General features: G+C 43.9%; 1 protein-coding gene across 4 annotated transcripts; it reads right to left on the bottom strand.

Moving 5' to 3' along the window:
- Positions 1-1437: 1437 nt before the first annotated feature.
- Positions 1438-12164, bottom strand: daxx (death-domain associated protein). Of its 4 annotated transcripts, none has more exons than XM_020661299.3 (11): positions 11826-12164; positions 9389-9634; positions 8169-8645; positions 7858-7989; positions 6886-7002; positions 6327-6558; positions 6032-6201; positions 4530-4704; positions 3713-4265; positions 3351-3486; positions 1438-2910 (listed from the first exon to the last, which is right to left on the bottom strand). In XM_020661299.3, the coding sequence occupies exons 2-11, from the start codon at positions 9611-9613 to the stop codon at positions 2851-2853; spliced, it is 2277 nt and encodes a 758-aa protein (XP_020516955.1). In that variant the 5' UTR covers positions 9614-9634; positions 11826-12164; the 3' UTR covers positions 1438-2850. The 4 variants fall into 4 exon arrangements, with proteins under 4 accessions (XP_020516955.1, XP_065804067.1, XP_020516956.1 ...); XM_065947995.1 differs by having other exon boundaries at positions 9389-9631; XM_020661300.3 differs by having other exon boundaries at positions 11830-12164.
- Positions 12165-12869: the final 705 nt, after the last annotated feature.

The raw sequence follows: 12869 nt of genomic DNA, 5'->3' as shown, positions 1-12869 counted from the left end.
CATTTGACCTTTGAGGCCCAGATCAAACATCTGTACAAGACCTCATTCTACCATCCCAGAAACGTTACTAAACTCCAGTCGTCGCTCACTCTCTTGAGACCCTGAAAAAACTTTTCCACGCCTTTGTCTCCTCCAGGCTGCGTTACTGTAACACACTCCTTATCGGGATCCCTCAGAGCTTATAGAAACACATCCAAAACACCACGTCACCGGCTTCCCATCCAACTACGTGTTCAATACAGAATCCAAACTTGAGGATCTGCTCTCCCCACAAACCACAAGAAACCTCCACTGTAGAAACACCATCCAAATCCCACCAGGACTAATCTGTGTACAGAGGGGGATCAGGCTTTTCGCTCTCTGAGATCGGATTGTTTGGATGCAACACACACACAGGCCGTTTGTAAAAAAGTATCATTTATTATCAAAAAAAGAAAAAGTTCACAGTGGACGATGGATCACTCCTCTGAATAAACGAGGCCTGACGGGTCGTAGCTACAACAACTACATCCCAGGTCTACATTCTAGTTACTCTAAAGAGAATTAGCCCCAAAATGCAATTTCACCTGCTCGTCAAAACATATTTAAATGAGACTCAGAGAGGGGAAAAAAGAAATAACGTGGTGAGGAACAGATATACAAAGTCAATGCTGTAAGACCCAAGTTTCATCAGGGGACACCATACACACACACACACACACACACACACACACAGGTCGTAATAAAATCTCAAATTCAACACGGCCTGTAACAGCAAATCACAAAAACATGAATGTATCTGAAAACCCAGTGTATTAACAGGAGGAAACATCTGCAATCACATCTCTGCTTCATAATGAGAATTTAGAGGAAACAGAATCACCTCGTGTGTCGGGAAGACAGATCTGCTTTCAGATTGTTGATGACAATTCAGAGTCAGGATCAGGACAATATGTTGAGATCTCCATCGTAGTCGGATGTTTAGGATCCTTAATTTGTCAAAGACGGTTCAAATAAATACAAAAAGAAATCAAAAGAGCCGTCTCTGTCTATGTGGAGGGCTCAAACTGTGAGAAGCAGGTGAGTAAATGTTAATGAAGCCACAGGAAGCAGTTCAGGTAGAAACAATCAGAGTCACAATGAGGACTCTCTCTTAGCTTCTCAAAGGACAAGGCGGGATTGTTTTACACGTTTCTCATGATGACAAAACAAAACAAAACAAAAAAACGTTCCAACATCACTATTCCTAAAAAAACACAAATCTGGAAAATAGGGTCAAAAATGATCCGCTTTTCAGTCTAACAAGAGATCTCTATAGTTTCTGACAAAGAAAGAAATCAAAGTTTATTTATGTTGATCATAATATGGGAACATATATTGAAATGAAGCGGCTCATTGATGCGTTTAAGAGTTTGTGGAAAACATTGATCCCTTTGGCACAGAGAAAGAACAAATATATACGCCTAACAAAATAGTTCAGTGGATTTATTGATGACAGGAGAAATTTTGATTTACTTTTGAAAAGTTTGCAAGTCTTCTGCATCTCATTCGAACCATAGACTGTAAAAAGAACGGACAGCGGAACGCGTCGCCTCGAGTGAAGCCAAGAGATTTAGAGCTGATTTAGAAATGAAAATGCACGTCATACATTTTTCTATAACATGATCGTTTTCAGTTTGCATATGCTCGATTTCAGTTATGCAGTTGATGCTATCAAACAGTACACCATGTTATGATTGACAGCTCTATTATCGAATGAGGCTCCTGCGGTACTGTGTGCAGCGGATTAGCAGAGTACAGCAGGAAATCTTAGAAACAAAAGAGTCCTAGAACTTACACAACCGTGAGTGTCTCCTTCAGCCCGAGAAGAATCTGCTCTGCTGTGGACCGTACTGACCTGAGGGGGCTTTGCTGTTTTAACAGTAAGCGTGTATTAATCAGCAGAAGTGTCAATAGAGCAGCTCTTCCGGCTAGTCCCTGCTGCACACTCTGGTTGGATGAATGACATTTTGGCTTCATCCTGTTCAACAGGAGTCTGAGGCTCGCTGTCCGTTTGTAAATACAGTCTTTGATTCAAACCAAAAACCATCAGGAAACCTTTCACCTGACCTTCAGCAGAAAAATCTCTGAATAAAAATAATGACTCACTTTTATTACAAACCTAAAAACCAGAAAAGTGTTTGGAGGAGGAACTTAAAGGTAAAGTTCAACATGTCAATGCAGCAGACTAATTCAATGCATAAATACCTACAGCAAATAAAACTCTACAAATATCAAATGTATTCCCATACAAACAACCACTCCCCTCCCCCCTTTAGAGAAATAAACTGGATTGAGATATAAAAATGTAAACAAACAGGCAGCCAGGCTTCACAGGCCTCGCCAGTCGAGTGTCCGAGAAAACAAAACTCCCTCATCGAAGCCACGCATCCCGCTGCACAGTTCCAGGCACTGGTATCTTTCCCAAACCACACAACCTTAAGTTCCAACAATTAATCATCCAAGAAAGAGCGCCAAAACCCTGATATCTATGTCTCCCCAAAAAAAAGCATCCAGTTAAAGCAGCTTTCTTTCAAAATTGATCATTTTATTTGAGTCAAAACACGAGTCAAAAACTCGTCTGGGCTTCTGTTTGGTAGAATGTAATCAAGTGACACGAGGTACTAAACTCAGAGTGATCCCCCGTCGCTCACAGCGAGTGAAAGGCTGCTGTCATTGAAGAAACTTCATCTTCACGTCTTGAATTGGAAAACACTGATTGAGCTTTAACAAGTCTTCACGAGCCAGCAGACAAAGACGGTCTATATAAAAGTAGTTTCAAAAAAATATATCCAGGTGAGAGGGGGAGGAGTCCTGCAGGAGAGTGAGAGGTCAGTCTGAGTCTGAGAGGACGATGGTCTCCTCGGGGTCACACTGCGTGGCCACGTTGACCTGCAAACACAAACACAGGAACAGTTAGGAAATGTGTTATCTCCATTTACAGATCCTACATCTGTGGCTCTGGAGTTTCAGCACGGGAAGTGTTCTTTCTTCCTTTTTAGTGCATTTGTAGTCCGAGCTGCGTCGACCAATCGTGTACCAGCAGGCGTTGGTGTGTGCAGGAACAACAGTGTTGAATGACATACATCTGCAGAGATCTGACGATGGTGTATTTCTCTTTATAAACAGATATCTGCATAAAGGTGCAGCCCACTATCGAATATTGATCTATCATTTCAACTTGAGCGACAAATCTTCTTGGCGCTGTATCGCGACAGCCAATGAGCGTTTAGATTCCCAGCCTACCTTAAACACATCAGATATGATCACTCTGACCTCCATTGAACAAACAAACCCAAAAGTCTCATTTACCACCCTGTGTGTGCCCCCACCTTGTTTTTCTTGGGAGGCGGTGTCATCTGTGAGCTGGTGACCATTTCCTGGGTTGGAGTGTCTGCTCGGGTGGACTCGGCCTGCTGCGGAGAATTGCAGCTAAAAACGCCCATGTCCAGAGGGATGTCTACCTCACTGAGGAGGGAAACACGGAGGGGTGAGAGACAGAGACATTAGAGACACAGAGGTAGGGCTGCAGAAACAAATGTAACAAAGAGCTTTGACTTCATATCTGGGACTAAAGTCTGTCAAATCAAGCTGAATGCAGGCTTCAAAATCCAGCACTAATGATCTGCACTACGTCAACTATAGGAAACATTATATACCTTCAATCTTAATCACTATCTCAGCCTCACCGTACCTGTCATGGACGATGATGTGCTTCTTGGAGTTCTCTGATGGTGAATCCTCTCTCTTCCTCTTCTGGCTCCTCATGGCTCTGGGGCTGGGCGGCGGCGATGTGCCGGTCGTTGTCTGTGTGTCACAACTTTCTATCATGACATCCTGTGACGGAGACACCCCATTGGCTGCTACAGGGGAGCCTTCCGAGGGGTTTGTAGTGACTTTGCTTGTGCTAACCAGCACAACTGAAACATGATTGGAGGAATCCACGGGCTCGTTTACTCCTGTGAGGTTACCGTTGGACAGGGGCACGTGGTCATGAGACTGCCTTGGCTCTGATTGGCTGGGGCTGTGTCTGGGGGAGGGCATGTCGGACAGCGGAGAGATTTGGGACGCGCTGTCATCAGACAGAGGACTGAGTCCACTTGTGACAGGATCCTCATCCTCATCTTTTGTGTTTTCTTCGTCCCCTGGAGAAACGCTCCCTGACAGCACGTCCGTCTGATCGTCCTTGTTGGTTTCGTCACCTGCGTTCTCCGCCTCGTTGCTGTCGTCCTCCTCGTTCTCATCGTCTACAAAAGAGGAAATAGTGTGATGAAATATTAAACCGCCTCATGAGCCATTCAAGGTCCTGGTGATCCGTACTGGAGGTGCAACAATCAAATCTATTAGCGGTCAACTCTTGAATTAAACTCCAACTCTTTTGATAAGAAACAACGGAATAAAAAGAAGATTAAAAAAGAAAAGAAGTCGGATACAAACTGTTTTTTTGTACTCCACTTTGACAAAACGCTGCAGGATTCTTCTGAATTTCAAACAGATTCAACTGTGTTTACCTGGTCCTTCCTGCTGAGTGCTGGCCTGAATCTCTTCCTCAATGTCTGGATCTGAAGATTCATCATCTTCTTCATCCTCTTCCTCTTCCTCCTCCTCCTCCTCCTCCTCGTCTTCTTCTTCCCCTTTCACTCCGTTGGCCTCGTTTTTTTCCTCTTCCTTTTCTGATTTATGGCCCTGAAAAAAAGGTGTGGGGGTCAGAGGGGACGGAAGAGCCAGGGAGCGAAAAAGAAAAAGAAAACAGTCAAAATCAGAATCTCATTGTAGTGCATTACAGAGTAATCATGTTTTATTTCTCCAGCTCTCCGTCAGCAGTGGCTGCTTCAGGGCCTGTGTCCGTTAATAACGTTTTATTTATTTTTCGCGCTGGCAACGTCCACAACCTCAGAGTCAGAGTGCTTCTCACCCGCGCTCATTGTTGCTAGGTTACGAAAATTAACTTCTGCTTCCCTCGGTAGGTTGGTTAGGTCAGCTTCAATAGCTCAGTTTGTTTAAGAATCGCTTTGATTCAATTAAATATCACCAAGTAAACATGAAAAAACGACGAGTCCGATTACTTTAAACATCATTGTTGTTGTTTACAAAGCTGATATCAGAAGTTCCGCCCTGTCTTGATCCTGATTGGTCAGTTAGGGAGAAGGGCCATGGAGGAGCGCAGCGCTGTTCCAAAAGTTGAATTGAGAGCGCAGCGACCTAAAACAGCCGACGCTGTGAGCGCTAATCTGAAATGGAGAGATGTAGTTTATTGATCCCAAACTCAGTCAGAGTGGGTGAGAAGAAGAATCTAAATGTATTCTTAATGCGTCCTGCTTTGACATTTCAACTGAAAATGTCATCTGACGTCGCATAACTTCCCTGTTCAGTAAGCCAGCTTCTGTGTAGACATGCTGCTCCACCCTCACTCCACCCTCAGAGGTTTTGGACAACACTCAGTGTGGCAGACCCTCCACACCAGTGCTCACATGGAGTGAAAGTGAGGGAGAGGGAGAGGGAGAGGGCGAGTGAGAGGGAGAGGGCGAGTGAGAGGGAGAGGGAGAGTGAGAGGGAGAGGGAGAGGGAGAGTGAGAGGGAGAGGGAGAGGGCGAGGGAGAGGGGGAGTGAGAGGGAGAGGGGGAGGGAGAGTGAGAGGGGGAGGGAGAGTGAGAGGGGGAGTGAGAGGGAGAGGGAGAGGGAGAGGGAGAGGGCGAGGGAGAGGGAGAGGGGGAGTGAGAGGGAGAGGGAGAGGGAGAGGGAGAGGGAGAGGGAGAGGGAGAGGGAGAGGGCGAGGGAGAGGGAGAGGGAGAGGGCGAGGGAGAGGGCGAGGGAGAGGGCGAGGGAGAGGGAGAGGGGGAGTGAGAGGGGGAGTGAGAGGGAGAGGGAGAGGGCGAGGGAGAGTGAGAGTGAGAGGGAGAGGGAGAGGGCGAGGGCGAGGGCGAGGGCGAGGGAGAGTGAGAGTGAGAGTGAGAGGGAGAGTGAGAGGGAGAGTGTGCTGGGAGAGGTTTGAGAAAGGCCCGAGCTCTCATACCTCTTTGTCCTTGCGGTCTTTCTCCTGTCGACGGATCCTCTCCTGCTCCTCCGTGTCTTCTTGTTTGACGGCGTACTTGGTGATGACCTCCTCCAGACGGGTCAGAGCCACCTCTCTGTTGGAGCGCAGCTTCCGCAGCAGTGTGGGGTCTGACAGAGCCGGGTCTGTGGCTTTATAGAGGGGTGGAGAAAAGGTGGAGAATGAAGAGAATGTCTTTTTGCCAGTGAAGTCAGACAGTCAGTCGGTCACTGGGGTCAGTCCACATTAATGATTTTATCCCTGCCTGAAGCCTTACCAGGTTTGTAGGGGTCAGTGAGGGGCGAGCCGAAGTTGTACACCAGGTCCAGGTGACGTCTCTCCTGCATGCGGCTCCCGGTCTCTCTGAAAGCGTCCTGGGCCATCTGGTTCAGCTGTTTCCGGCTCAGGCACAGGTTGTGGCGCTCGTTGGCACGCAGAACCTGCTGGAGGATGTCTTGGTAATCCGGAGGGTTCCTTAGTGCCTCGGGACTGTTGATGAAACGTTCAATCTGACAGGAGGAGAGAAAGGATTAGGAACAGATTCATTCTTCATAAGGTTTTTTTGTTGACTTTTACAAAAATGATTCATGATTATTTTATATATATATGTTGGCCCGGGTCCTAATCTGTGTCTGCAACAAGTTCAATCTTAACTGTTTTGTTTACTTAAAGGTTTATACAGCTGTGGACTTGAACATTTGGCATATTGCTTTTTGTGAGCTTTGCCAGCAGACTGAAGGTCTACTGACTTCACACATGCAGCTCACCCTCAGGAGTTTTGTGAAAGCAGCATGACACATCTGACTTTCCTGCTGTGTAATTCACTGTACTCTTACCTTCCTGTTGATCTCTGGGTAACGAGTGCTTTTGTAGGAGATCTTCTGCTCGATGACTCGGCCTGTTAGTGTGTTGCAGCACTTCAGCTCACACAGCTTCTCATAAATCTTCATCATCTGGAAGAGAAGAAGGAGACAGGTGTGACTAATTGTGACACAACCTGGTGTGATGGCTCTTTTGTTTTCAGCTTTCAGCAGCATTTTCATTGAGGATGGGGATCAAAACTCAGTTCCATTAAGGACCAGGTTAACGGACAATAATGTTTCATCTTATTAATACCGTATACTGGGTCATGTAGCGTAACGTTAAAGCTCGAGTCACATCACTGAATCAATCACTGGTGCACGATCATACATCCATTGTCATAAGAGTAATAGCCATCCAACAACACATCAGCATTGTGGATCAAATTCAACCAAAATGCTACTTTGACTGTTTGGTTTAAAAAACTCAACTATCAACTCCAGCTGCTGCTGCAGGTCAATCCTCCTCCTCCAATCAGAGCAGCCGTGGTAAACACATCCAAACTCTGTAGCAAGTCCCGTTAATCAAAGATATTCATTTAATGTTGATATCGACGGGATCAAAGCTAGTTCGCTGACTTAACGTCTTATGATGTGTTCAAGGTCGGCTCCGTCAAGACTAGAGGGCAAAGGTCAATCAGCATGATGTGTTCAAATGTAACATAAAAAGAAAGAAAAAGAAGAACATTTTGGTTTGGCGAGAAACTTGAATAAATACATTTGTTTGGAGGAGAAATTTGTTTGTTTTTTCAAACAATATGAAACAGATTTTTAAGAGAAAAAAACAAAACCAGACTGTCGTCTCGTCTTTCTACCTAATAATAGAAAAGAATCGATAGTAGTATCAATTAAGATTCACATCCTTAACAAGTCTCGATATGATCGTCAATATTCATAAATATGAACAATCCTTTTATAACTCCACTCTGCATTAAACTGCATCCTGACCTTGCGTTTGAGTTTGTGCTCCTGGATGTACGAAGAGTCTTCTGTTCCCATGTCGTCCAAATTCAGCTCAGCCCTCTGCAGGCGGCAGATCTCATCGTTGTACACCTTCAGTAGTTTCTCCAGGTACGCTATCTGAGAGACAGATAAAAGACAAAGATGAGGAGCCAGGGTACGGTTCAGTTTGGACTTACCAATGTAACTTAAGATAGAACTTCTTCAGAGCTGCAGCAACAGGCCACAGCTGAATAAGTTCAAGTTCACCATCGTTATAATATTCAATAAGTCAAGCCTCGTAGTGTTCAGACACAAACCTGTTTCCTGGATGCCCTGTTTGCCTTTCTCTCTGCGTCCTGTTGCTCCTGTTTGTCGACCTCGGTGCCCTCCTGCAGCCCTGAGGTGGACGGCTGTTTATCCTCTGAGGTCAGTGCGCCCCCTTCTTTTTCCTCCTCCCCCTCCTCTTCCCCTCTCTCATCTTTAGTCTTGTTTTTACCTTTATGGAGAGCAGAGGTAGTCTGGAGAGAATTCCACGTTGAGGTACAAGGCCCAGGCTCGACCTTGGAGAGGGTCTGCCTCTTCTTAGCTGCATGCTGCTTGAGCACAGTGCACAGTTCATTGATGTAGACGAAGGTTTTGGAGCGGTGGGCCTGAGCGCGAGTTAAACATCGTCCTAAGGTGTTCCTGAACTCCACGGACGACAGAAAGTCGGGAGAGGATTTTGAATGTTTGGCTTGGAGGAAGGTCAAGACCTCAGGGCAGTCCTTAGTGAGAACTGAACAGTGCTCCACAAACTAGGAGAAGAAAGTAAAGCAAACTATAAGAAGGAGTCAAGGGAACAGAGGAAGGGAACATGGAGGGAGGAGGACACAAAAGTAATCAAACACAAAGTATCAGCGCAGTGAGATTCAGGTTTCTTCAGTTCACACTCACATTTAAAACATTGACATAGTCACAACTCCCAAACTAACGTTTGTCATTCAGATGTTTGTTTCTACTCCCCTGACCACACCCGCTCATCAAACACACACAGACACACCAACAACACGTTAGTGAGTTATCCAGTCATCTCATTTTAATCTTCATTCCCTTAAAGGTTTTGGCCTGTCCAGCTTCTCCTCATGTTTCGACTTGTTGCTGGTTTCCTCCTCTTTGCTGTGATCTGTCTGCTTTTTTTTAAATGTCTTTGTTACTCTTTTTCACAGAGTGCATGTTACATTGTTATTCCATTATTATATAATGTCTTTGCTTGTTCATATTGCTAAACTTCTGTGGATCAGGTGCTTGATCTTCACATCAATGTGACATAAAGCTAAGGGTTTTAGAGCACTTGTATTTATTCCCATTTCACAAAATATCACCGATGTCACATGACCACATGCTTCTATGATCTGGACTGGACCTTTACATCTGTTGAAAGTTACACTGCTGTTGTTCAAGCAGATATCTCACCATGTTCTGGTCATATTTATGGCCAGGCTACACGATTTGTCACCGTCAGAAATGACAAGCCTCGTGGAATAAAAACTGTGCTTACCTCAGTGAACAGTCTCTGATTCTCCGCCTGCAGGACGTGTGCGTCCTTCTTCGCTGAGGCAAACGGTGACTTGGTGATGTGGGTAGGGGCCGGCTGCTGAACTCTGAGGGTCGTGACATGAGGCGAGGACAGGGTGGAGGCAGAGCGGGACTGCGGAGGAGAATCCTCTTCATCATCATCAAGGACTATGATCTTATCCGCCATCGAGGCGGGAGCCACCGCCATCAAAAATGTTTATTGTTTCTGCTGAGAGAAAATTCAAACCAGGAGAATGTTGGCTATAGAAGAAGATAAACTTAATCAATCCTGCGAGGGGAAGTTCAATTTTACATTCTGTTGTTACAGATTTGGACAATTTTATCTTTAGTCCTCTGTTAACTGTTTCGCACCAAAACACCAAGTCAAATTCCTCGTATGTACTTGGCAATAAAAAACGATTCTGATGCTACACACACACACACGCACAAACAGGATCCTGTGGACATGTCGTGCTCAAGGGCACCTCGGCAGTGCTCAGGAATTGAACTGGAATTTGGTCCAGAACTTGAACCAGCGACCCTCCAGACCGGTTCCCAAGTCCCTGCAGACTGAGCTACTGCCACTCTGTTCAAAGCAGCAGTGTTTTAGGAAAATGTGAGATTTATTTTAATCTGTTTTATTTGTGGAGGCACCATGTACAATATGAAACAGAAATACCATTGAGGCATTGTACCAGAGTTATCTTAGAGCTAATCTGTATATTCAGACCCCGGCAGATCAGTAACCTGCTGCCAACCAAAGGCCTGGAGAAGGGACTCATAGACTCATAATTACTCAGATCTGGAAGAACCAGGAAAAGATTTCTAAGCAGAGCGATGGAGTGAGTCTTCAAATAGACGAGTGAGTAAATGTAGGAGAACCACCATGCTGCTCAACACTTTAGGCGTGTTTGAAAAACATTTTCAAAGTGAAACCAAAATCCTTGGAGCTTCTCATTGTGGTGTGGATTAAATTTGTGTAGTTCTCTGTCTTCTTGTAATATTTTCAGTTTTTGTCTCGTCTGTTATCGCCTCGCCTCTTTCATTTTCTGTTTCCACACCTCCGATTTAAAAGGTGGTGCGTCCTCAATTTCTAAATCTTCTCTCTCTACAGCTGCTGACGCTCACCAGGTTACTGCGATTCATTTTTCAGAGTACCGACGTGAATCTTGACGCCTTTGAATCGATTTATCACGATGACTCTTTACATCCCGAGTGTTTCCACTTCAGAAAGGGAAGAAGTCTAAAGTTAATAAATCACACCTCTTCTCTATCTGTCACTGGTTGATCATTTTAAAACCAGCTTTCTTTTTAAATATAAACACACAACATTTAGTGCCAAAGATCTTGAGTTAAACGATATCCAATATGATTACATTATAACTCCCTTCTCCATTAAAGAACACTTTTTGAATATTTTCTTTTGATATATAAATATATTTCTATAAGATCAGTGAATGTGTTTGATTAATTAAGAACATGATTGTAGGCAGAAGTACTAAATTAAAGTACACTCGGCTGTTCATCTGCTTACACTGGCTCCCAGTTACTGCTCGCATCAAATTTAAAACTCTGCTGCTCACTTACAAAACAGACACAGAAACGTCTCCTCCTTACTTTAACTCTCTCATCAGGTCTACACTCCCTCCCGCCCTCTACGCTCTGCCAATGAAAGCCGTCTGATCCAACCTTCACAACAGGGTCCTAAGTCTCTGACTAGACTCTTCTCCTCTGTCGCCCCCCGGTGGTGGAACGAACTTCCAAACTCCATTAGATCTGCAGAGTCCCTCTGCACCTTTAAGAAAAAGCTAAAGAGCCAGCTCTTTATGAATACCTACTAATTTAATGATGATGGTCTCCATATTATTGATGATGATGATGGTAATGACGATGGTTTTTGTTTGATAACGACGACTTATAAGATGGTTTCTATACTGATTAGAGCTCTCAAGAACTGCCCTCAATGTTGTGCTTTGCCTCTGGTCACTTCCTGTCAGCACCTGTGTGTCCAATCAGACTCAAAGCTGATCGTTTGCTCTTACTGACATTGTTCCCTTTTTTCTAGATCCTTGCTTGTGTTGTTCTTACTCTCTGATGTACGTCGCTTTGGATAAAAGCGTCTGCTAAGTGAACTGTATATTTAAGGGGGGTCCCTCCTGAACCTTGCCCCCCCCCCCCCTCCACAGGTCGTCCTCACGCCCCTGCTTTATCCCACCACACCATGTGCTTGTAAACGAGCTGCTTCTGACCTGAGGACTGATCCATCACTCATGAGCAAGAGAGGAGTCAGTGAAGAGAAGCAGAGTTTAGTCTGAGCTCCCAAAACAACAGCAAACAAACCGGAAACACTTCAAGAGAAACTGTGACAGTGAGACATAAAGAGGGTGAACTGTGTCATATTGTTATAAAGTCACACTTACCGACCTCTTGTTTACGAGCTGACTGACGTGACGACAGAAGAGGAAACTGTTTCATCGCGATTCATCGTTCTTCTGTCGAGTTAGCTTACGTTAGCATTAGCTAGCTAGTTAGCATTGTGACTGTGAACACTGAGTGAGAGAAAGGAGTAAAACAACATCCGGGGTCTTTAGTTTTTATGACATCATTTGTCGGGTTCAGATTCAGAGATTGTTCTGAAACTCGTATTTTAAATCCCGAAGACTTCCCGATAACCAAAACAAAGCGCGTCAACTTCGATATTCTGTCGGCTTCAGCTCGAAAGTCTACCCGCTAAAGACGGGACTGTATCGACGCCTCTGATTGGTTCGTAGATCGCTTTGTCAGTCAGTAATGTCGATAGCTATTGGACGACTTTTCTTAACGTTAACCGACTCATCGACACTCGGGTGAGTTTTATTTAAAATAAAAACATCGATTCTGCATTTTCTGAAAAATCCAATAAAATAAAATGAAATGAAATAAAATAAAATAAAATAAAATAAAATAAAATAAAATAAAATAAAATAAAATAAAATAAAATAAAATGAAATGAAATGAAATGAAATGAAATGAAATGAAATGAAATAAATACAATTAAAAATCCTTTATCAACAGCAAAAATATTATGTTAAAAATTCATATTGAATACGAAGGTAGTTATCTCTTTGATAAGAAACATATTTATTACATCTTTGCACCTTTAATTTAATGTTTGCATTATTTAATGTCTGTTTTTGATAACTCTGCACTATCTGCTTTTTTAAACATTGCTGTACATATATAAACAACACAACTTCAGTGGGTCAACACTTTTTTTTATATATTCAGGTCTAATTACAGAGTTTGTCCTCAACTGTTTTTAGGTTCTTGTTTTAAATTACACATTTATTTTGATCTCTACAGTTCTTGTGTAAGTCTATTTTTAATTGCACAGTTTAAGTTTGACTCATTTAGGGGTATTCTTTAAATCTTTTTTTCAGGTTAATATATATGTATGGGGAGGGGGGGGCAGTTTTGTGGTTTAA

The sequence above is a fragment of the Labrus bergylta genome, chromosome 19 (genome assembly GCF_963930695.1).
Source record: "Labrus bergylta chromosome 19, fLabBer1.1, whole genome shotgun sequence".
NCBI classification, from domain to species: domain Eukaryota; kingdom Metazoa; phylum Chordata; class Actinopteri; order Labriformes; family Labridae; genus Labrus; species Labrus bergylta.
Note: the sequence above shows the minus strand (reverse complement) of the source record. Positions and strands in the feature narration are given on the sequence as shown.

Coding starts and splice junctions, on each gene's coding strand:
- daxx (XM_020661299.3), bottom strand. CDS start 9,613: ATGGCGGTGGCTCCCGCCTCGATGGCGGATAAGATCATAGTCCTTGAT. Junction 7,003..7,857: donor AGCACAAACTCAAACGCAAG/GTCAGGATGCAG, acceptor CTTCTCTTCCAG/ATGATGAAGATTTATGAGAA. Junction 4,705..6,031: donor AAGACCGCAAGGACAAAGAG/GTATGAGAGCTC, acceptor CCTTTTTTTCAG/GGCCATAAATCAGAAAAGGA.